Source organism: Protopterus annectens, chromosome 4.part0 (genome assembly GCF_019279795.1).
Source record: "Protopterus annectens isolate FY-2018-M chromosome 4.part0, PAN1.0, whole genome shotgun sequence".
NCBI lineage: Eukaryota > Metazoa > Chordata > Ceratodontiformes > Protopteridae > Protopterus > Protopterus annectens.
Window position 1 is genome coordinate 1078220206 of NC_056733.1, and position 26484 is coordinate 1078246689.

Here is a 26484-nt window from a genome sequence, read left to right on the forward strand (position 1 = left end):
GAGTAAAACCTTAAAACAATGCCAGCTTGGCATTACAGTAAATAAGGACTTGATTTTGATGGAGCATGCACGGGCATGCTCATGTATAGCACAGCTTAATTCACAGCTCCTTGTGATGTCATCATTTTTTGTCAACAAAATGAAAGACTAAACCCACAAGAAAATAGTAATAAAGGAATAAAATGCTGTCTGAAATGGAAACATCTTAATGGTATGCATTATAAACCAAAGTACTTTAGTTTGAATTAGTTTGTCTGGTCAGGTTTCGCATCTTACCTACAATGAAGTAAATCTAAAAATTATGGAACCCAGCAAGAATTTAACAGAAGATATTAAAGCCATCCATGCACCATTCAACACCATTACTCAGTTTCTGCATAGACCAGCAGAGTATCTACAGCAGATAAAAGACCACCAATTCAAGACATGATCGACAATTGGATAATATTCAGCAGTCATAGTATCAACAACAGGAGGAACTAAAAGAACAAATATTGAACTCTGCTGTAATAGTTATATGGGTTATATCCTGCCAAGGATATAACAGCCAACCAGTTTCCAAAGGTTCAGGGCAACTTCTCTGTGCCCAAACAGGCTTGAGCTAACTAAAAGACAAGCATGGACTACTCCTAATCAGAGGTTTTGGGATTTTATCACTAAAGACTGCACATTGTCCCTAACTTCTGTGAATAAATCAAAAATTTTACATTCTCTTAAACTAACCTCTAACTTACAAATATGGAAAATTTTCTCATGGAAATTTTTGCATAGAGGTTTTTACATGCCTAGTAAGATTGCTAAATTTAGCTCCTCGGAGCAGGAGATGTGTTGGAGGTGTTCTGTAAAATGCAAGGTCGATTGGTTTCATATCTTTTATGATTGTTCTTGCATTAAGAAATTTTGGAATGATGTTGAAAATTTTCTCCAAGCCATCTTTACTGATTCCTTTATATTATCAAAATCATAGATTTTTCTTAATGTAAATTAATCTATTGTATGGAATAACAAAAATGAGTATCTTCTTTGGACAGTTCTAGCAGTAGCCAAAAAATGTATTACAAGAAGATGGAAGTCATCCTCCATTCCAAACTTACAATATTTCAAGATCCTCCTGGTTGAAGTAGCGTCAATGGAAATAAAAGTTAAAGAAGCAAGAATATATCCCAGAAAATGGACTAACAACTCCTGGACAAAAGTTTTAGCCCTTATTCAGTCATTGAATTTATATTTGTCTCCACCAAATCAGTCACATTGAAAGTATGAATGAATGAATATTGTACCCTTCTTTACATTTATAACATTTTATACAGTGCTTGAGGCCTTTGTAAAATTTGTGTATAGTTTTATTATAATTTGTTGTTTAAATGATTGTTACTGGAAAATCAATAAAAAATTTGGAAGAAAAAAAGACAAGCATGGAAGCAAAGCCCTTCTGTTTACTATTGACGAAGGGTACACTTATCTGAGGCTTTTGCGGATTCCTTGTTGGCTTGTGCTTTCCTTTGCTGAGCAGATATGTTCCCGTTGGGGAGAAAGCCTTCCATTTTCTTAGTTTTATTTTTGTAAAACACTTGTAGTCCAAAAAATGGCAGGTAGTTCCAGTGTAAAAAACTCTTCTTTATTCAACCACAGACGTATAAGCGCTTTCACAGATAACTTCTGCTACTTCAGATACAAATGCATGCTGTCTACTGTGTAACTTATATACCTTGAACCAACTAAGTCACAATCATCTTAAAGAAACATCCTTCATTAAATAAAAATATTCAGTCCTTCACTGTGAAAGCATGATTCTAAAAGGTATATTGCATAACAAACACATAAAAAAATGTATAAAAAATACATATATAAAAAATGCACATATAAATATACAAACATAAAAATGTGCTCAAATATAAACATATACTGTTAAAAATCTCTAATACTTAATGTAAGTAAGCATGTCATAAAATGACATTTCATTTATTCAATGGTCTTGCTTTAAGTTTTTGTCTTATGGTTATCCTATCATTTAACCCATGCCCAAAATCTGCTTTCAGTCTTATAAGCCATTTTGCCTCAAGCTGTTCTGTCCTGTTTCTAATGTCCCCCATTCTGATGTTGTCATATATTTTACCTATAACTAAAAAAATAAAATTGTGTGTATTGTCATTCACTCTAATATGTTTAGATAATGCACTAACATCACTTTTTTCTGTATCTGGTACATATGTTCCTTGATACGATCTCTAAGGGCTATAGCCGTTTTTCCTACATAGAAACAAAAACATACTGAACATTGGGCAAAATAAATAATATGTTCTGAAGCACATGTAACTGAAATGTTAAATATATATTCCCTGCCTGTATCAACATGTAAAAACTTATTACTGTTACTTATATATTTACACATGGAAAATCTCCCATATGGACAAGTCTGTCCATCTCTTTTCCTTATATTTTAATTTTTAAAATACCAAAGTCTTCTCTTTAAAGAGTGCATATTCTTATGTGCAAAACTTGGTCTAGGTTCCAGTAAGAAACTAATCTCTTTATCTGTCATCAACATTTCGCAGTGCTTCTCAATTATATTTTTATACAGCCTCACATCAGTGGAATAAAACAGGGAGATCTTATTTTATTTCCTGTCTTCTTTTTATGTGTTGTATGTACTGACATAGGTTTACTATCACAATGCCGACGTGCACTTGCACGGCTATGAAGTATTCAAACAACAGATGTTTGAATACTTCATATTTCGGCAGGTGATGTGAGCGAACGTTACCATTGCGAATGGACTGTGCATTCGCAATTCTAACGTTCGCTCATGTGAGGGGATCGCAGTACAGTGCGGTTCGGGAAATACATCCCTTTCCTCACTGTAGTGCGATCTCTGAGTTGGAATATTAAGTCGGGGGGTGTGCGGGATGCAGGGGGGCTTGCCCCCTGCATAACTGTGTGTTTAGGCTGGTTAGGTAGGTAGTTACGGGACGGGTGGGAGTGCTGTGTATTGCCGAAAATGTTGCGAGCGACATTTTCGACAATACACAGCTGTTTTCGACTTTAGGAAAATTCGGAAATGTTCATTTCTGATGTATAAATTCAAAAATGCAGACACGTTTTGTTCTGATTTTCGAATTTATGATAGTAAACCACTGACATATTATTCCTTTTAGAAAAAAATATGGTCTAGCTGTGTTTTCCCTCATTTCAACCACCATATCTCTAGTTTTATTAATTTCATCCTTATGGTAACATCTCTCTACAAAATGTTGACATCTTTTCAGCTTGTTGTTCAAAGTCCTCTGTTCTTGCATTAAGCCTCGATGCTCTGAGAAACTGGCTATGTGCTACGCTCTTAAATATATGTGGAGGGTGCACACTGGTTCTCTGCACAAAACTGTCACAGTGACATTCTTTCTTATATAAATTTGTATATATCCTCCCTTCACATATTTTTTAATGTTAACATCCAAAAAGTGAACTTCTTCTGACAAATCCACTGAAAATTAAGTAGTTTGTAGAGTTATTAATGTAGTCAAAAAATCTGTAAACTGTACTCGTGTAACCCCCATAACAAAAAAAGGTCATCCATAAACCTACAGTAATACAGAATATGTTGTCTACATCTCCTTCTTAGAATAAATTAATCTTCCCAAATGGCTAGTACACCATAGCTACGCCATGCCTCTGCCAGTAAATAGTTTCATTGAACATAAATATGTTATTTTCCAAGACTGTCTTTAACAACTTGGTAATAACTTCCATGTTCCCTTCATTAAATTCTTTACAAGACTTACAAAACAACTCTATGTTGCTTATTCCTTCTTTGTTGGGTATCATAGTAAATAGTGATGTAATATCTATAGTTACTAAATACACATCTTCACAGTTCTTATAATTATCACAAAAATCAAACAAATCATTCAAAAACTGTTTTGTGTCTTTTAATATATGCCCTATGTTATTTCAAATATAGGCAGGGGTTTTCTCTCTCTCTCTCTCTCTCTGTGTATATTTATATATATATATATATATATATATATATATATAGATATAGATTATATATATATATATATATATATATATATATATATATATATATATATAGATATAGATATATATATATATATATATATATATATATATATACATACATACACACACACACATATATATAGAGGCTGGCTCTGTTGACCATCCTTGTTCAGCCACTATAGGTCTTAGTGAACATATGGGGTCTTTGTGAAGTTTAGGTAACCCTTGAATCACAGATAATAGTGGATGTTGTACTGTTAGGTAGTCAGAAAAACTTTTCTCAGTCTTAACATTTCTAAAAAGTTCAGTGTAAACTGTATTAATATGTCTTATGACACTTTGAACTGTAACATTTTTTATGACAGAATAAAAATGAGCATCTGACAACATTATTTTCATGTCATTCTGATATCTTTCCACATCATATATCACTAAAGGACCTCCCTTGTCTGCTGGTCTTATTATTATGCTATGATTATCTTCCAAGTTTCTAAGTGCCAGATAGTCATTTTTTGTCAGGTTGTATCTCTTTAATTTAATCTTGGTATGTCATTAATACATAGTCTTTCAAAGGCATTAATCACTGGATTAAGTGCTGGTACATATGTACTCGGTTTTATAAACAGTTCTACACTGTCAACACTTATTATTTTTATAATTCAGTTTTAAAGTCAAATTTCTAGTAAACAACTTTAAATCAAAAATTACCTCAGTAAAGTCCATCTTTTGGTTTGGAGTAAAGGATAGTCCTTTCTTTAAGACACTAGTCTCTTCTGCTGTAAGTACATGGGATGACAAGTTCCAAATCATTGTTTCTTCTGGATTCCCCAGGTCTTTTTTATTGTTGGCATCCCTGTTACTTCTTCCAGTTTCCTTTTTTCTCAGCTCCTGCTTCTCGACCGCATTCTCATCCCCTTCTCTTCTGTTTCCTTGATGGGAAGGGGAAAAAACATTTTGGTGTTAAATGCAGTTGGTACATTATGTTGTTTTCTCTCTCTGGTTCAACAGTCTCGGGTACTCCGTTGGTTAAAGTAGCTACATTCTCTGTATCTTCATCAGCTCTATGTACTTGTGCCACTGTTTGAATTGTTTTTTTCCTGATGACCGGCTCTTCAGCTCTTGTCGTTGGCATTATTTCCCCATTCAGGGTGCTTACGGCTTCTAACTGTTGAATTTCATTGCTGTCACATAGAAAAGCACACCTCCCTCCACTCTGAGACGTTCTATTGGTCAACACGCTGTCAATCATACTACCTTTCATTTGTTTTTCTGGTTCTCTATAAAAACTGCTTTCAGTACGTGGCTAGGTAAAACTATTACCTGAAATGAAGTCTCCACAATCTCTTACGATTTTCCTTTGCTTTATTTTACATAGTTTATGGTCATATACTGTTAGAGAGGCGTTTTTTTTTTTTACTTTCCTCTTCAGAAAAGTTATTTTGAAGCTAGAAATAAATGGACTGCTTGAGACTGTAATGTTAAATGCAGCACTCATTTTTTCCCTGTTAGTTTAAAAGTAGTGCAGAGTAACTGAAAAAATTTTTTTTGTATAGTGTTTTAAAGTGATTTTTGCTGTATTTTTCTGTGAAAAAGTAACTTTTGTAGACTGGTAGTGTTTACCAGTAACTGATGCTAGTCTTCCCCAGGAAACGGGTACAATTTATGGCTTGACCATGGGAAAGACTAACAATCCCATGGTCAGTCATTCTTCCAGCCACAAAAATTTAAGCAAACAGCCTTTGCCACCACAGCAGGCTAGCATTTTGCCTCAACCACAGGTAGGCATCTCTGCTGTGCCTATTTGTTTTACTGCATCAGACCCTCATCCTTTACCCTGGCTCTATCTGGATCTATCTACAGCCACAATGAACTGGGGTTAGTCACATCCTCTGCAGCTGTCGGGGTCACCTCAGTCTGCAAGGAAGAGCCACTCTCGTCGGTCCTAGGAGAGGGAACAGGGAAGGTTTCATTAAGCTTCCTCACAGACTGGATCTACTTATACAAGGAAAGGGGTGTATGATATACTCCGACATCAATCATTTTCAGTTGACTGCCTTGAAGACAGTGCCTTAATTCCTTTTGGCACCTGTTTACTGAGAACATTCAGCAGGGACTAATGGAGGCAAGAAAGCCTGCTACTAGAAAATCATATATTAGCAAATGGAAAAGGTTTTCTAGTTGGTGCCAGCAACACAACAGGCACTCGTCCAGGGCTTGTTGTTCTATAGTTTTATAATATTTGTTTGGGTCACTATCCTATGGCCTTTCTTAGTCCTCTCTCTATCTTTCAACATGTTTGCCCATGGATCTTCCTGCATTCCTTCCTCCAGTCTAATGTCAAAGTCTTATTGAAAAGGGTTTTGCATTTGAGGCTTCCAAGAAAACTGGTGACCCTTCCTTGGGATCTTAATTTTGTGTTAGAGAAGCTAACACTTGCTCCATTTAAACAAGCTAATCTGGTTGGCTTGAGGTTATTAACATGGAAAGTAGTTTTACTGATTGCTCTGACCTCTGCAAGAAGGCTATCTGAGTTGCAAACTCTTATGTTGAATCAACTCTATGTGATTTTCCATAGGGATACAGTTTCTTTGAGAACTAATCCTTCCTTTATGCCTAAAGTAGTACCGGAGTTTAATTTGACCCAAACTATCCATCTCCTCTTTTTCTTTCCTGAACATAAAATGAAGGAGAAAGGATACTCTATATCTTGGATGTCTTCAGACAACTCAAGTACTGTCTTGACATAACTAAATATTTCCAATCTTTGGATCAATTGTTCATTTCTTATGAAAGTAAGAAGAATAAACAATCTATGTCAAAACAGATTATTTCCAAATGGATGTCTAAATCTGTTGCATTTTGTTATGCTCACCATAACAAAACTATTCCAGGTAGGGTCAAGGCAGATTCTATCAAGCCATTGCTTCATCTGGGGTTTTTTGGAAGGGGTTGGATTTGAGAGGCATTCTAGAAGCTGCTACTTGGTTCTCTGTACATACTTTTAGAAAGCACTACAAAGCACTATAAAGCTTGAGTTCTTCTCAAGGTCCAGATTAAGCTTTGCTAGGATCATTCTCTAGGGGCTCCTGGACTCTTCTCCTTCCACCTCCCAAATGTAGTTAGCTAAGGCAATCTATCCATATAGCTAAGGCTACTGCAGCAGTGATCAATATAATGAACATAGTACGGTTGTGCAAGACAGACTTACATTAACAGTAGATGTTCAAATTATCACTGGTGCAGTAGTCACTCCCTCCCCCCATCACCCTTGTTTATTAGTGTGTTTCTATGCCATGGTGTGAACATTTATTTTTTGGTGTTCATAATATTGTCCATTCAAGGCTCAGCCTCCCTTTTTCTGCTGGCAGGAAAGTTCTTAAGGGCTTTGCACCCAAACTTGTCTTTTAGTCAGCTCAGCTCAAGCTGCTTGATCGTTTGGATGTGTGGAAGGTGCCCTGAAGCTTTGGAAGCAAGCTGCCTGCTATGTCCCTGACAGGATATAATCCATATAGCGAAGACTACTGTAGCAGTAATCATTCGAACATCTACTGTTATGGTAAGTTCAACTTACACAACTGTACTATGCAGATAGAAGCCAAAATAGCTGAGCTAGAAGTAGAGCTCATAGAAGCAATGTAAGGAACCTTGGCTTACCTAAGACAGTGGAGGGGCTCAACCAAATGACATTTTTAGCCAAGGGAATGCAATCTTTGCTATTAGCTGAACATCTACCAGTCATAGAAAGGGCATTTAGGGTTCAATCATGAAAAGTAAATCTGCTGTAGCACAGACATTTTAATTTCAACTGTTTGGCTTTTAATGGAGAATATATCCCTAAAACAGCCAGAAACCTTAATGCCAACCTTAAAATTGCTGGCAATTTAATTAGAATAGTTTCAGATTGTAGTACATCCCTTTTCAGGAAAAGGAATGCCCTGGTCCCATACTTCAAATGGGAAAAGGAACTGGACTTTTGGGGTTCATAGTTTGGTACTAGGCTATCGGCCCTAGGGCCTATAGAAGCCTAGCCATAACAATTCGCTGGCTACTTCTTCCCACAGTATTTACTTCCCTGGACCCCTTTTGAAGACAGCCAAAGAGGTGCTCTGCCTGACATGTATGGGCAGTTTATTCCCGAGTCTGGGGAGTCTCTGGGTCAGGGACCTATCCCTCCAGCACGGGTAATGTTACTATGCCCGTCCTTGTTGCAGATTATGACGGAAAGTTAAACATTTCAACTTCTACTGCCAGCTGATGTAGAGGGATTCCTAAGGGATTGGGAGGGAAATCAGAAGATTAAATTATATTCTGAAATCTAATACTACAGTGTCTGTGGTAAAACATAGAGATCAAACAGATAATGGCTCCCCTATTAAATCTGCAGCTCCAAAAAAGGGGAAAGCGGTAGAAGTACCCCCTGAAAACCAGCAAACCAACACTCCTCATTTCTTCTTTCATGTTCTCCCTGTTTACAAATGTGAGGCTTTGAACACTGAACTGCAAAAAGCTAATAAATTTCATACAGACATTACACACGTAAAAGGAATCCATCATAGTAGGTACTAAGTTTAGCCCAGGAAGACAATCCTTGATGGTCTTGCTTGCCTCTGTCCATCCAGTTTCCCAACAACATTTGGATGACTTTTTTCTTGTGTTTCCACACTGTCTTACTCCAGCTTTTTTCTTCCATCCTTTCAACACTCTGTAACTGCCCCAAACTCCATAGCAATAGCCAAATTAATCTGAGGTCGAGGTGCCACTAGGCCTCCAGAAGCCATCAAGTTCTAGATACTTTGATGTACATATTAGAGCTTTTTTCAACCATTTGATCCAGCAATAGCCTGAACGAAAATCTTGACTAAAGAAAGAAATTCAGTTTTATTTCCTTTCAAGAAGAAATAAGTTGCAGCCAAGGCTTAATGTTCAAAATTAACAAATATTGTGTATCTCAATCAACCAAAAAGGCAATTTCTTAGGAGAATGCATAAATCATTGCTGGAAATAATGCCTGCCTCACTGCTCTCCAAAAAATGAGTCACCTTTTATGCACCCCTGCACTACTAGATTGAGATGAAAGTGAAAGAGGAAATTCCCGCAGCCATATATTTCAAGATGTTCTTCATATTGATCACTGCTGCAGTAGCCTTAGCTTATGGAGTTGAACTGTGCCACGGATATAACAGAAGAGTCAGCCTCCAAAGCTTCAGGGCACCTTCCACATGCCCAAACTGTCAAGCAGCTTGAGCTGAGCTGACTAAAAGGCAATTGTGTGCATGAAGCCCTTCAGAGTTTTACTGCTGACAAAGAGTATGCTTCCTCTGAGGCTATTGAGAATCGACAGTTGGCTTGTGCTTTCCTTAGCTAGTCAGATAAGTTCCCTTTGAGAAAAACTTCCATTTTTCTTATTTTTTTAACTGATTTTTATTTTCCTCCCCAGGAAAGATGTTAAAGCTAGGGGTGTTGTGTTTTAATGGACTATATGTTAAAGCTAGGGGTGTTGCGTTTTAATGGATTAGATATTAAAGCTAGGGGTGTTGTGTTTTAATGGATTTTCTCAAGACTGTAACATACTTTTAAACAGAGCACTCATTGTTTCTGTCAGATTAAAAATAGTGGTATCTAACCAATAAACAATTTTATATGGCGAAATTGTATTTATTTGAGCTTATGGGCCTGCCGTATTGTTTGAAAATGCTTTTTACTGTGTTTTTCCTGTCAAAAAAGTAACTTCTGTGAACTGGTAGTTTTACTGGTATTGTTGCTGGTTTTCCCCAGAATACAGGCACCATTTTTGGCTTGACCTTGGAACAGATTGTCACTCCCATAGTTGGTCCTTCTTCCAGCCACAAAAAGAAAAAGTTAAGAAAACAGCCTTTGCCACCACAGCAGGCTAGCAATTTACCCAAGCCATAGATGGCGACTCAGCTGTGGCCATTTGTTGTACCTCAGACCACTAATTTTCTACCCCAGATCCCTCTGGCGTAGCACCTACAGCTACTATGGACTAGGGGTTAGCAGCTGTTGGAACCCCCTAGTGGGCAAGGAAGATCCAGTCTTGGTTCTTGGAGAGGGAACAGGAAAGGTTTCCCTGCTGTGTTAGAATGCTTTGTCCATCTCTAGAGAAGCAGCAGCTGGCTGCCATTAGTAATATGGTTGGCCCCATTTTTCCTGTCAAAAAGAAACAAAATAAAAACAAGCATGTATCTACTACTCCTCAAATTTCTTTGGATAGGAGTAGTTTATTCGGACTGGCTCAGGGTTTGATTCAGGCTATTTATACTTCTTCTAAGCAGTTTCTGGTAAGGGAAAGATGGATTCCTGTTTTCCTGAAGAGATTCAGGATTCTGAATCTGAACAGGAAGATACAGGGATGCATTTAGGGTTTTGTCCCTAGATTTCGGATTCAGACTCTGAGGAGAGCTTCCTTTTTGATTCTCCCTGACCAAAACCACCTAGAACCAGTGATCATACCATCCAATGTCAAACCATGGCACAATATATATGTGGATCTATTGAAATTACTCTAAACTTCTCTTTCACTGCGACTATTGCTAGAATGTCCCAGTAGTTTTTGTGGGACAACACTGAGATTTTTCAGTCCCTCAAAAAATACTGTGTTGTTACAGAAGAACTTTCCAGACCCTACACTCATTCCTCTTGTCCCGTCTGCTTTAGATGATGTGGGTCTCTTACTGCCTGTAATTTTCCTGATAGTCAGCCAGCTGTTCCTAAAAAGGCAGATAGAATGTATAAAGAAGTTCCTCAGTCTTAAATTTTCATACATGATTCCCAAACCTGACCTGGCAGTTATAGCCTTAGTTGATTCCTCTGCTGCTAAACACATCATTAATTCTAGTCCTACTCTTTCTAATACGGACGGGAAAATTATTGATAGGTATGGGAAAAAAGTGTATACTTCTTTAACTTTGAATTTCAGAATTTTAAATTGTCAGGCTCATATGTTGAAGTTTATTCTGACATTTTATAAAAGTATTAGAACTGTTTATCTCAGAACCTCCAAGAGTATATTAAAAATGAGATTTAAAATTCTTCCTTGGACTGAAATTTAGTGTTTGACCCTTCTGCTGCAGAGGTGATCAAAAACTATGATGAAAGGGAAAAGCTGATACGAGAAATCCTTAAAATTTGTCAGCCATCCCTTTCCAAACTACCCAAGGGATGTTCTGTCTCCTCATTCAATTTCGGCAAAAAACAGAAGGGAGGAGAAGTTTGCGCTGAATCTGTCTGCCAGGATGTTGGCTATGTCTGTAGGTTTGGTATATTTTGTACCGTTATGCAACAATTCAGAGCATATCTGGGAGTTTCCGCCCATGTTCCTGACATAACTAAAGAAGGCCTTGCGATTATCTTTAGTGTCTAGGGCAATTTTTCTTTCGAAGCTGGCCTTTGATGATTTTATGAGGGATCGAAGTTTCTTGCGAATACTGATCAGAGATGCCTTCCCTTTTTGGGATTTTGCTCGGTCATGTAGTAGCTTCCTCTTTCTGTTGTATAGCTTATTTATGGCCGGGGTCCACCAGACCGGTCTCCTGTTTTTGGAGGAGTGAGTCTTGGTTTTATTTGGGATAGTTCGATCCATGCATTCCTGCAGGTGCTCATAGAATGCATTTGTAAAGGATTCTGCGGCTTGGGCTATATTATCCTCTGGCCCAGAGGCTTTGAAGGATTCCACCCCAGTCTTGAGAAGTGCAAAGTTGGCTTTTGAGAAATTCTGTGCAGTGATTTCCTTGGCTGGGGGTGGGGATGGGATATGATGTCCAGGGAAATTTGTTTATGGTCTGATCTTACCAATGAGGGGTTTACCTCTGGTGTGGAACGTAGAGTCCCCCATGTTGGTGATGAACAGGTCCAATATGTTGTTCCCTCTTGTGGGAGTGGTCACCAGTTGTTCCATTGCATTAGAGTTTATAAATTCAAGGAATCGTTGGGCGAGGGTGTTTGGGCTTGAGTAGTTTTCCCAGTTGATGCTTGGGTAGTTGAAGTCACCCAATAACATAGTGTTTGGAGAGACCTTCATATTCTCCAGTGTTCTCAGGAATGCCAAGTGGGGTTCCTGTAATAGGGAGGGTGTTCTGTAGCAGGCTACAAACTGAAAGGCAGTTTTGCCCGCTGTTAGTTGCACATGGATGGTTTCCGATGCTTTGTGCAGTGCCAGTAACCTGGAGGTGTAGGTATCTTTGATGAATATAGATACTCCCCCTCCTTTTGTGCTTCGGTCCGAGTTTTTGGGCCGAAACGCATCGTATGAGTTATAACCTGGTAGTGCTGGGGTGCTCTCAGGAGCCTTGAACCAGGTTTCTGTTACTGCACAGACATCGATTTTCTCCATACTGAGGAGAGCCTCGAGTGCGTGCATCTTGAGGTTTAGACTTCTGGCATTGAGTAGCATTACCTTTAGTTTTTTTATCCTTGGGTTGTCTATGGAGGTGGGTTTGTCCTTTGAGCCTTGCCTAAAAAGGCACTATAGGGGTGGCAAGAGCCTTGGCCAGTATCACGAAAGCCTAAGGGTGACAGGTGCAAGCCGTCCCTAAGCGAAGCAACGTGGCTTGTCGAGCATGTCATCCCAGGCAGACAGACACTGGATCCCCTTTGAATGACACCAATACTTTAGCCAATTGTTGAAACTGATCATTTTATCTTTATACTGTGGCATCATTCTTGGTGAGGGCAAGATGCTACTCAAGGTCAGGGTCATACCAGCCTGGGCTACATGGTCAGAGAGCTCCTCTATGTCTCTTTTCATGTAGTCCAGGGAGGTACGTCTCAGGTCATTCACACCAGCATGGACAATGATGGAGTCATACTTGTACTTGCTTTGGAGTGACCCGAGTGCTTGTGTTATGTGGCGGATCCTGGCACCAGACAGGCAGCTTACAGTGACCTTCTCCTTGTTCAGTCTGGTGAGCAGGGCGTCAGTGTGCCAGACAATAGAGTCCCCTATAACAAATGTATTTGGTGTGTTGTTTGGCCTTCAGGGCTGTGAGGCACACTGATTTTGTGAGATATGTGATTCGTGGGTATTGTTGAGGGGTGGCTGTTGCTTGGATATCTGCTTAGGAGGCTTTTCCTGTTTAGGCAGATTTTTATTTAGAGCCTCCGAGTATGTTTTTGTGTGTTTATGTTTTGGGTATGCAGATGCAATAGGTCTGTGTGAGACTGGATTTGTGGTGTGGGTGGTTACCTTTTCCTCCTGACTGTGCCAGTCTTGGGTTGAGACAGCTCTGCCTCCAGTTTGGCTGTGTAACTGCATCTCTCACATGTATTAGAGTTTGTTGAAAGGAGGAGAGGGTTGTCTGTGTACATAAGGCAATTGTAACACTGCCTCAAAATTCCCAGATTCACCAGCTGGACTGGAGAGTAACCTTGAAACTGACCCTTGGACATACCAGATTAGTATAGGGAACTGTTTTTTTACTGATCAGATTAGAGAAGGGAACTGATTTTTCACTTGATCAGGAAGGACCAATCGGAAGCCTAATACTTATGAGAAGTCAAGGAGGGTGTAGTGCTTTAGTTAGTCAGTGTTTCCTTATAAGAGCTGAGCAAGTGCAGGGCTTTAGAAAGAGAATAGAGTGATTACTTTGAGAGTTTGAACAGTTCTAAGGGAAATAGTGAAGAGCAGACTTTGTGGAGCCTGGAATAGTTTAAACCTGTTTAGGCTCAGTGCGCAAAATCACGCAAAGAGAGAGTTGTAGGGTTTTAAGAGAGAGAGAGATCAATGAGTTTAGAATTGACCCAAAATGGCCAATAAAACTACAGCTTCTAGGTAGTAACCACTCCTCCAGGGACAGGCAGGCTGTTCAGTGTTAACCACTCCCACTGGTGAGCACAGACTTCCCTTTAGCTCAAGCAAGCACTGGCCTTCTAGAAACTTCCAAACAGTTTTTTTGTTTTTCTTTTTGTTGTAGTTTAAAGGTAGCAGAGATACACAAGCAGCAAAATAATCACAACAGTGCAATAAATGACCCCACACTTGAGTGCTAGGTCAAAATCAGGTAAAATGCAGTTTTTAGAGAAAAAAATGATTTTTAATTAAGTGCAACACAGGAAATGCAGTAAATAGACTCTAGATGTGTTCCAAGTACTGTTACTGTTACAGATATAAACTTTAGCAAGCCGTTAAATGCCAAAAAATAGGCGGCAAAGCAGTAAAACCTAACAAAAAATCAGAAGAAAATACTTAAAATCACAAAAGTGGCTCCTTTTCTTCTCTCAGCATTTTCTCCCCTTGGTAGGTGCATCAGCAACAACTAGCAAGCCTGAAAAAGATGCCAAAACCACAAGGCAGCTGGGTTTTAAGAGAGACAGATTAGGGAGTTTAGAATTGACCCAAAATAGCCAATAAAACTGCAGCTTCTAGGTAGTAACCACTCCTCCAGGGACAGGCAGGTTGTTCAGTGTTAACCACTCCTACTGGTGAACACAGAGACTTCCCTTTAGCCCAAGAAAGCACTGGCCTTCTAGAAACTTCCAAACAGTTCAGAACAGCAAATCTGTAACTGAACTTTCTTAACTTTCAGAAAGTGGGAAAAAAGCAAGATCTTTTTGTTTTTTTTTTTCTTTTTGTTGTAGTTTAAAGGTATCAGAGATACACAAGCAGCAAAATAATCACAACAGTGCAATAAATGACCCTACACTTGAGTGCTAGGTCAAAATCAGGTAAAATGCAGTTTTTAGAGAAAAAACGATTTTAAATTAAGTGCAACAGAGGAAATGCAGTAAACAGGCTCTAGATGTGTTCCAAGTACTGTTACTGTTACAGATATAAACTTTAGCAAGCCGGAAAATGCCAAAAAGTAGATGGCAAAGCAGTAAAACTTAACAAAAAATCGGAAGAAAATACTTAAAATCACAAAAGTGGCTCCTTTTCTTCTCTCAGCGTTTTCTCTCCTTGGTAGGTGCTTCAGCAACAACTAGCAAGCCTGAAAAGAAGCCAAAACCATCTGGGTTTTAAGAGAGACAGATCAAGGAGTTTAGAATTGACCCAAAATGGCCAATAAAACTACAGCTTCTAGGTAGTAACCACTCCTCCAGGGACAGGCAGGCTGTTCAGTGTTAGGTATTATAAGGTCCTAATTCCCTTAAGAACCTGATCTCTGAGGACGTGCAACAATTACTAATGGTGGCAAGAAAACCTACTACTACTAGAAAATCACATATTAGCAAACAGAAAAGGCTTTCTAGTTGATGCCAACAACATAAGCAGCCCTCAGTCAGGGCCAGACGATCTCTTGTTTTACAATATTTGTATGAGTTACTATTCTGTGACCTTTCTTATTCCTATGTCAGGTTTCATTTATCAGCCATTTCTGAATGCCTGCCCATGGATCCTTATTTTTCAAGGCAGTTGCATGTCAAAATGTTCTTGAAAGGGATTTTGTTTAAGAGGCCTGCAAGTAAACCAGTTTCCCATCCCCGGGATCTTAATTTTGTGTTAGGGAAATTAACACTTGCTCTATTTGAACCATCTATCTGACTTGAGATTCTTAACATGGAAACAGTTTTATTGATTGGTCTGACCTAAGCAAGAAGGTTATCAGAGTTGCAAGCTCTTAGGGCGAGTTAACCGTACCTCATTTTTCACGACAGGGTTTCTTTGAAAACAAATCTTTCTTTTATACCTAAAGTGGTATCGAAATTTACTTTAAAATCAGACTATCGATCTCCTCATTTTTTTTTTCTAAACCTTTAAATGATGTGGAAAAGATACTCCATACCCTGGATGTCCACAGACAACTCAGCTACTATATTCACAGAACTAAATCTTGCAGCTCTAATCAATTGTTCATTTCTTATGAAGGTAAGAAGAAGGGATAACTGGTATCAAAACAGACCATTTCCAAATGGTTGTCTAAGGCTATTACCTTTTCTTATACTCACCATGATATATCTATTGTAGGCAGGGTCAATGCCCACTCTACAAGGACCTTGGCTTCTTCTATGGCTTTTTGGAAAGGTTTGGATTCTAGAAGTATTCTAGGAGCCTCTACCTGCTCCTCTGTACTTCATTTTACAAAGCACTATAAGCTGGATTCCTTCTCTAGGCCTAGATCATTCTTTGCTAGGGCCATTTTCCAAGGGCAACTGGACCCTTCTCCTGCCACCTCCCAAATATAGTTAGCTATGATGATCTACCCATATAGGTAAGGCTACTACAGCAGTGTCCTATATGAATAACATAGTACAGGGATGTACGATGAAATTATCATAGCAGCAGGTGCTCAAATGATCACTGCTGCAGTAGCTGCTCCCACCCCCTTGTTTTTTTTTTATGTCAGGGTGTGGATAATTATTTTTTGTTATTCCTATCCTTGACATTTCAGGGCTCAGCCTCCTTCTCTTTGTTGGCAGGAAAGTTCTGAAGGGGTTTGCATCCAAACTTGTTTTTAGTCAGTGCAGCTGAAGCTGCCTGACAGCTTAGGTGCATGGAAGGTGCCCTGAAGCTTTGGAAGCTGAGTGGCTGTTCTATCCTTCAGCATACCTCTCAACTGTACAGATTTTTTGTAGAATGCCCAGATTTTAGCCTCATATTTTTGGTCCAGTTTTCGTAAAATTGTGGTTTTCTGGCAAATTAGTGGCAAATCATTAAAGACTGAAGGTAGAAATTAATGACAGACATTTGCGTTTCAGACTTCATATTCTTCAAAAAAAAAATAAGCTAATGCAAAACCTGTTATTCCATCAACTTTCTAAGTTTGCAAGACAAATATTTTAAAATTGTCCCTATGTTTTGGGCTTTTGTCCCACTTTTACTTATGGGTTTGTCCGGATTTCTTGCTCTAAAAGCTTGAGAGGTATGATCCTTGGCAGGATAAAACCCCATACAGCTATAAGGCTACTACAGCATTGTGATCATTTTAACATCAAGTGCTATGGTAAGTTCAACTTACACAACTGTACTTTGTTGTTGTAATACATATACACATCATGCCTTCTCAGCCTACCACTAAAACAAAACCATCTTCTGCATTCCCCTCTCATGCCAAAATGGGGTAAAATGAATGAACAAAATGCAGAAGTAACATAATTCAACTTAATGCTGTCAGACATATTTACACAGCCTTCTTCTTTACTACTTGTCCCCAAAATACAGCAAACTATATACAGGTCTGATGTTTGATTGTGAGGAATGTGATTCACCACATTAACATATTTCAGCATGTTCTCCTATACCACATACTGCCTCCAGACAAAGTACTGGGACTATCTGTGCAAATCTCTCAGCTTTGATTGTGAAGAAAGTTAAATAAATTATGTTTATACTGTCTGTAGCTACCACATAATTCATAGTAATTTTTGTGAACACTTTTAAGCAGGGCTAGTTATAAAACATGAGAGGCTTAAGCAAAGGTTTGAAGATATATCTATATCTATATGTAGATAGAGAGAGAGGGAGAGATACTCACATGTATAGTGGCCTTGGCATCGACCCCATTTTCCCATTTTGCACATAGGGTCAGGAAGTCACATCAACAGTGACCAAAATCACCTAGAGCCAGTGTTCATACCATCCAGTGTCAAGCCATGACACAATATATATATGGATCTACTGAAGTTGGGCCAAACTTTAGTAAATCAACACTAAAAACATTAACTGCAAAGGGTCAAAAAAAAAAAAAAAAAAAGAAAGAAATTGACATCCTAACGTACATGCTCTAAGGCACAGTCTTAGACCATGCACCCCCTCACTCCGTGCTAATTATGTGCACTAATTCCAGGATCACACAAAATCCAGGGAAGGGGCATGTAGTGGTTCAGTGGTAGAAGTCTCACCTACAATATGGGAGACCTGGGTTTGATTCCTGACCAATGGCAAGATCAAAAGGGTATTTTAGGGGTAGGAGGATGGCATAATGGTTAAGGTGTTCACCTTACAGATACAAGGTGCAGGGTTTGATTTTTCACATGGGGTAATTGGCTAGGCTTAAAATGGCCCACAAAAGCAGTTGGCCTAGTACTAATCTATGAATCTATGAATATTCCCCAGCCGAAGGTATTTTTGTTCTCGCGCACCTGCCGACCATCTGTTTTATCGACCAAAGTGTTTTGACAAAACAGATGTCGATATATATATATATATATATATATATATATATATATATATATATATATATACACATACATACATACATACATACATACACACACACACACACACACACACACACACACACACACACACACACACACACACACACACAAACACACACATCAATCCCAATGGCTCAGGTTATGGCTGAAAAGGTTTTACTTCTCTGAACATTTAACAAATAAATTAAAGAAAATATTTTAAAAAGTTATGTTAGTCAAACTAATCTGTATGACTGATAATGTATCATCACTGCAGACCTCTCAATTGTCCGTATTTTGAAGGAACCTTCTTATTTTCAGACTTAGTTTACCACTGCACATGATGTACCTATTTGTAGAGGTATGTCCCTATTTGCAGGCTTGATGTATCCCTTCCCACAGTTTTCTGACATCCCCCCACATGATACACAATTTTTGAAGCTGCCTAGTACACAGAAAACCACACTACATGACCAACATACTACTGACATTAATAATTTAAAGAAATAGGACACATCTTACATCTCTGTTTTTCAAAAGCAAAAATAAATGGTCTTGTGTCATAGAATTTTGCAGTAGAGTTCATTAAATTCTACAGATTTTACACTCTCTGAAAATGTGGTTATTTTTTGCAAAATTTTTGTCATTCTCTGTTTTTTAAATGTGCGTTTCCTAGTAGTATCCCATATTTCTACTGGAAGCAGGAAAACTTATGCGCTTTTTGGAATTCCAATTTTTTGTTAATTAGATGCCCAGATTTTTGGCTAGCTGTATCTACGTTTCAAAGGCCATTGTTCCTATTGTCAATGTCTGCAGGGTTAGAGGTATGTATCACTATGAAGCTCAGTCCTGGTGCTTAATATGCTACATTTTTATTCATAAACACCAACTTGTCAGCTCCTGATGACAGATTTTCTTTCAAGAACCAAAGCCTTAGCAGCCGACCAACAATCTTATTTAAGCCTTATAGAAAGAAAATCGGTGAAATGTACTCACCTTCCATAGTTGCAGCCAACACCCCAAACTCTGATATTTATGATTGGTTGACAGTGAATTAGCGTGTGGTCAACTGGATCCACCAAACTTAGTGTGTCTTTCTTTAAAATCATCACCATGTCTTGTCCCTAGAAAATCCATGATGCTTACATTAAAAATGTTTGCAGTATAGCAAAATCTTGATGCAATTGATCAATTAAGATGGATGCAGTTATGTAGCACAAGGAATGCTGCTTTGTTTTGACTTCTGTTGTTAATGTTACTATGTTACTTTTAATGTGTCAATGTAAGAATGAGCTGGTGGACTTGGCTGTAAATAGAGCGATTACCTCTCCCCAAGCACCGATGGCATCACGTCCTTCACATTTGCTGTGAGATAACTGCTGGATGCAGTTATTGACTGCAATACTGCTTTTTCCTGGTGCTAGATCTTCCTCCGGTATCTCCACCCACCCCAAAGAACGCACTGCGAAACACTGCAAAAGAAAATACAGGTCAGTCTGACATATATACAATGGATCCTGAGCACACTTTACCCCTTAAGTTATTGAAATGGCATAACACTTATAAACTGAACATTTGTATATAATAAGGATGGCACTCTAAGCAAAATGATCAAGAAACAAACAATGAAGAAGGCCGAATCCTATGATGGAGAATTATGAAACCCTGAAAGGGGCAAGGACTACCACGGGACCAGTACACTGGTCTGCACACTGATACCTGACGCTCACCTCCAGGGGGAGCTGATGAGCTAATAAGGCTCCCAAACAGGAGTTAATGAGCCACAGGGCTCTGTCACAGACTGATGACGCCTGGCTCTTGACACTGGGAGATCTAATGAGTGAAAAGGGCACAAGAAAAGGAGCCACTGGGCAAGGTTCTGGGGAGGGAAGAACATGATTTACTGTGTAGTTATTATAAAAAGCCCACACGTAGAAAGATTTCTTACACTGAGGAAAAATAGTGCACATATTGTAAGAATTGCAAGTAAGAAAGAGAGAACTCTACATCTTTGCCAAGCCTATGAAACAAAATAACCATTAGGAGAGGAAAAAAAAAGGAGGTTAGGGTGACAACTCCTATAGTTGACCAGTTTGTTATACTGTTAAACAAAAATGCTCAAAAAGCAGAATAGCAAAATGCATTTAGACATACACATTATATATATATATATATACACACACACACACACACACACACACACACACACACACACACACACACACAGTTTTGCCAAAAATAAGTTTATAAAGATTCATTCAAAGGACACATTTTGGGGGCATTATCAAAACAAATCCTTTTGTTAGTATTTAGTTCCCAGTGACATAATTTATTTATTTATTTTATTTATTTATTTATAATGAAGACAAACAACCAATTAAAGATACAAAGGCTTTAAATGGCCAATTTTCACTTTTCAGATGCAGCAGGGGAATAACTATTATGCATAATAACACTGCTCAACATCAGACTCCACCAGATAGGAGACCTCCTCTCAAAATGCTGTCAAACAAGTAATCAATATCAGCTGAAAGATCAGATTGCACTCCAGTATAAGCATTCAAATATTTTAAAACTTTAGCAACTGCCCTGCCTAAAGAGAATGTATTTCATGTGTATTAATTAAATATGCACAATCAGTCTTTTATCTTTTTCCTTTTATATAAAACTGTATAGCCACTTCTCCAATACAGAAATGAAATGACTTCAGGATATTCTTAATATCGTTGCATAGAGACATCACATCTTAGGGATATGTGCATTATTATGTGTGTAGGGTGTGTCTAAATTGCATTAATGTACATCTTATCAAAGACAATTATGCATGGAGTAGTGGTAAGTTGTTCTGATATAAAACCAAACAGCTATACTGAGTAGCTTAAACTTGCATCCATATAGAATTATGACAGTCAGTTACAAAATGAATTGCCCTTGCCCGAAGATGCAATGAACAGTCTATATTAAGTTTGGGGTGCACAATGTGTGGGCACCCCTGCTTGGGGCATGGAGGACTTGCACCCACCAACTTAGGAAAATTCAGGTATAAAAACTGCATTGATCTCATCTAGTTCAGGTAACATGATATCCTACAAAGGTATTTTTGAACTCCTGGCATGGAGCCAGTTAGCGATGTTCAAACTATTAATGAATCTGGCAAATTGTACTGGTAATAAGGACATATATCAACATAGTTTCAGCACAGGTGGGTTATCACTTCTCAATTTAGTAAGTTTTATGACCAAGTGACTTTAGCTTTCACTTCTAAATTATCAGTTGATGTATATAATTTATATGGACTTGGCTACAGCCCTCAATATTCTTTGTCACAGGTCTTTTATTTCTACTGTTATGAATTATAATTATAATCCATTTATTATTAACTGGATTTGTAACTGGCTAATTGGCCAAACTAGACATGTATTAATTAAAGGCTAATTTTCTGTTTACCTACCAATGCTGAGTGGAGTTCTTCAGGGATCAGTACTGGGTGCTTTTCTGTTGAATCTACTCTTGTCTAATAGTACAATTAGCAAATACATTTACATTTTTTAAAATTTTATTTAACATTTGTTAACCGGGAAAGTCCAACTTGGAACAAAGCCAATTTTTAGCGGAGACCTGGGGAGAAACGCTCCAAATGCATATTTTCGTAATGTGGGAGAAAACCGGAGCACCCACAGGAAACCCACACGAACGCAGGGAGGACATGCAGACTCCACATAGAAGGCACCCCAGCCGAGAATCAAACCAGAGAACCTTTTGCTGTGAGGCGGCAACACTACTGGTACACCACTGTGTCATCCATTTGGCAAGCTACGAATGCAGATGACTATAAAATAGCCTTTATATTAGATTACAGTTGGGATTGTTCAATAATATCTCGATTGCTTTAACAGTGTTCTACTTGGGCAAATAGTGTTCATCTGAATTTTAATTGTAATAAATGCAAAGCTATGCATTTTGGAAGATATATTATTAAACTCAATCTTTATCTTAATGGTATTACTTTAACTGAAACTGATTATTATAAATATTTGGAAATATTACTGTCATCTGATTCTTTTCGGACCATGTACATAATATTATAAAGTGTGCTGTTTATTTAATGGGACTTATTTTTAGAACACTTTCTTTAACAGCTGAACACAATTTGGTACACATATATAAAATATATATTGTTAACATTTTGGAATAGAACAGCTCCTTTTGCATCTACAGTAGGACATTACTTTTTTGACGTCTGGTTTGCCATGAAAGCTGTTGTGCTTTGACCTTATTTGACTTGCACTTCAGGCAAACAAGAGGGAAAGTAATTATTGCCTACAAACTTTATCACCATGAAATGTTACAAGCAATTTATAATATTTCTTTACTTCAGAACATACATGCTGATAAATATGGAAAAATGCATTTTGTTATTTTAAAATGAAGAACACCAGTTAGGAACAAATATATAACACAAGTTATTCCAAGATTATGGAATTGACTACCGGTTGATATAAGGATGTCTTCCAACACTGTGTCTTTCAAATCCAGTTTTGGCCATTGGATGGGATCCGATGTTTATAATGCTTTACTTGATGAGACATTGTTCCTCAATGGCCAGTGGGCCTGAACATCATAATACAAACTCAAAAGAAACTTATGAGAATACTTTCTTTTGGATTCAGATCTGTAAACCATTACAAAACATGAGAATATATTTTGACTGCTGGCTATGCACAGTATAATAAGGCTCATTAATGACTCTATTGTCCAGGTTCTGCAATTTGACCTATCATTAGCTCATGTCAGATACTCCTGCCCAGTCAGAGCATTCCAGAGCAATTCTATGCTGGACATGGACTTCCTACAGCAGAACTACAACACTGTTCATCTTTCGTTTGCTCAGGATATGTGGCATCTAGATAAATGCCAGATTAGCCCTGGTCATGCCACTGTATACTAAGGTCACCGAATCTGGTTGGAAAGAACAGCAGAAAACTTCTGCTTTTCCTTTTGACTTTCACTTCTTTGCTGACTTCATTTCACATGGATATTTTATCAAAGTGACCAAAATACTATGGGAAGTTTCTCATTACAGACAAGCAGTGTCTGCCATATAACCAAAAGTGAATTTGATTTTATATATATATATATATATATATATATATATATATATATATATATATATATATATATATATATATATATATATATTGTCCAAAATTGTGGAGAAAAAATGAAAAACTGTTTCAATGTAAATCAAAACATGCCACAACTGATGTGGTCTTATTAGAGACTGTTAGCATGGATTTAGAAATAGTCTTTATTATTTTCAAAGCTGCGATTTCTACAACAGACTTGATTTTGAGAAGTATGGAAAAAAGTGACTTAACAGACTTCATATTTTTTGCTTTAACCAAAGCTTTTGGTATGGCGGTTCCTACTGTACTTTTTTTTTTTTTTCAAAATGAAAATGTGGCTTAAGAAATACAAAACTAAGGCAGGCAGCAGCTACTAATAGAATGTGCTATTTAAGGTGGGACTTGAACAACATCATTCCTTCGCCCAGCCAGTCATATCTGGAATACTTTAAGAGTCTGTTATCAAACAATTGTTATTCACATTATTCTTAAGTGCATGACCCATTAGTCTTACCATAGCCCACTGCAGTTGTAAAACTGATAACATGGTCATCTGGGGTAGGTAAAAAAAAAAATCACACACAAAAAATAGCATCAGCCTGCTAAATAGTTTAACATCTGTCTACCTACCTATACTTTTCTCTTACGCCTGAAACTATTTTCTACCCACACTTTCTTTAACTCTCACTTCTCACCCACATCTGAACTGTGGCTTTGTAGTATCATAGCAGCTTCTTCACTCTGTTAGTCTCTTCCACACCCCTTCATCCTGGCTTTGGTGGCAGCACTGTTGGGTCCTCCTATGACTAAACCTCTCTCCTGTATTTGGTGGCACCAAACAAAGGATCTTCCTTGTCTCTAGCTTACCTAACAGTTCTGGTGCACCACAGCTTTTCTTAATCATGCTACCTTTCTATTTCAACTATCCTGCCTTCTACCATTCCTTTATCTCTTAATATTAGCTCAAAAAAAATCTTATCCTACCTTCTGGTTCTCTTCTTTCCCTTTCGTTTATTTCCATAGCAATCTATCTCCTCTGCATTTTGTGGCAGTAAAGATAAAACCCCTTCTTCTCTTCCTTCATCCTACCTTTCATGGAAAGAGATATAGGAACATCCCCCATTTAAAACAGCTCATTGTTACTGTTACAGTCTTTTCTCAATTCTCCATTCTTCTTTCTTTCACACCTCTCTGCTCATAATCAGCTAATATATCCATTTTCTCCCTCACTCACTACCAGTCTTCTTTTTTTTCCAGATCTCACCATCCCTTGCAGTAATCACTTCTCAAGATGCTTCTTACATCTCATGAGTTTTACTTTCTCATTTTTCCCTACTCAGCACTTCGGCTTGCATCATATAAGCATGCCTACTCTCTCATGATTCCACTCACTCCTACTTTCAACATCAGTCTTACCAGTCTACCTAATTTCCATTCTGTGCAACTCTCAGCCCAAGTACCCCTATAACTTTGCAATTATTCCCACTTTCCTTATGCAGTGCTATTCTAGGAAATGGATTTATAGCACTGAAGGCAATTTCTCTCCCAGTTATATCTCTGAACTACCCAACCCACAAAAACCTCAACAATGTTCTCTCCAAGCATTATCATTCTCTCATAAAACATATTCTAACCTGGGATTTTCATCTTAATCCTGTCCCATATAACCTACCTAGCATCTAACACTGCCACAATCAGGAAAATATAGTTGAAAATAGCCTGTCTTAACATTTGTAGATTTAATAACAAATGTACAAATATCGATGCCTACTTGTAGATTTATAGCAAGAAACCTACATAGTACACCTTCTGAAACTTCATTAAAAAGCAGATGACTCAACCATCATCTGCTCAGCCCAGTCCCTACCAAAACTGCAAAGAGTCACACAGGAAGCCTTTTCCTCTGTTGAAACTTGGTTATCCAATGCCCAATTAATAATCAACCCAAACAAAACTAAACATCTTCCACCCCACCAAACATACTCAAAACAACTCTCGCTTTAACATCACAGCAAAAGACAACACCACTATATACCCAACTGAACGCACCAAATTGCTAGGAGTGGAAATAGACAATAAGCTAAAATTTGACATTCACATATCCATGACCATAAAAAAGTCCACAAAAAACTAGAAGCATTATACAGAAATAAACGATTTCTCACCAAAGCAGCAAAGATTTCAATAGCAAATTCCCACCTTATTTCCACCCTACTTTATGCCTCTCCAATATATACCAACCTAAGGCAATGCAATCTAAACAAGCTAGAGACCTGCTACAACAAAATCGCCAAATTTGCCACAGGGGCATCCTACCATAGTCACCACCGTCTCTCACTTGCTGAACTGGGCTGGCTTGAACTCCCTCACCTCTTTCAGTGGTATCAACTCTCACTCACCCACAAACTAGTAAACCATCCACTAAATGTCCCATCCCTCCAGAATCTACTCCAACCCTATTGCACCACCAGACCACTAAGATCCAGCAACAAAAATCACTTGCAGATCACTAAAGCCAATAACTCTGTTGGTGAAGCACTATTCTCTTGCACCATAGCCAAATTATGGAGCTCCCTCCCACCCACAATTACCTCCTTACCATCATGCACCCACTTCAAAACTTTACTAAAAGCGCACCTAAAAACATGCTGGCTATGCCCTTGCAACTCCCAATCTAATATTACCCACCCCATCCAACAACTACCTTTCTTTCCACTCCACTAACTACTTTGATTATAGCAAGCTCAGATGCTCATAAGCCTAGTACTTATTATACAGCAGGAACTTTTCATTGCAACATTTGTTAATGTCTGTTATGTACTTCACAGATAAAGATTCTAGTTGTCTACTGATGTACTATGTTCTTCATCTGTAAACATGTTGTCAATAATTGCTATGTTAAATTGTTAATCGCTATGTAATACAATGTAACTACTGTCTGTTTATTTTAACTGTGGAGCTTTTCTCCCCGGGCCTCCCGCTGAAAATGGACCTACGTCCAGTCCGGTCAACAAATTTAAATAAATAAATAAAAGGGGGTTTCTGTTCCTCCCAATTTATTCTGTCCAATAATTATATGTTTAGTGATAAACTCCGCACCAGAAATGGTGGCACTAGAACTCTTCTAATTAACAAGAACCTCCCTGCTATTATCATTCAGTTCACAAGAGCCAATGCCATGCCTGACATTCTTGTTTATTTGAAACCAGGAGGTTATCCTAATCTGCACAAAGGCATTGCCTATATCCCC

General features: G+C 38.1%; 1 protein-coding gene across 2 annotated transcripts in view; it reads right to left on the reverse strand.

The window, feature by feature from the left end:
- Positions 1–26484, reverse strand: part of APBB3 (amyloid beta precursor protein binding family B member 3) — a 575287-nt gene that overhangs the window by 335525 nt on the left and 213278 nt on the right. For both annotated transcript variants that reach the window (XM_044069016.1, XM_044069015.1), the window contains exons 5-6: positions 19434–19580; positions 19105–19232 (exon numbers count right to left, since the gene is read on the reverse strand). In XM_044069016.1, coding sequence (XP_043924951.1) covers positions 19105–19232; positions 19434–19580 — 275 coding nt within the window. The remainder of the gene's footprint in view (positions 1–19104; positions 19233–19433; positions 19581–26484) is intronic.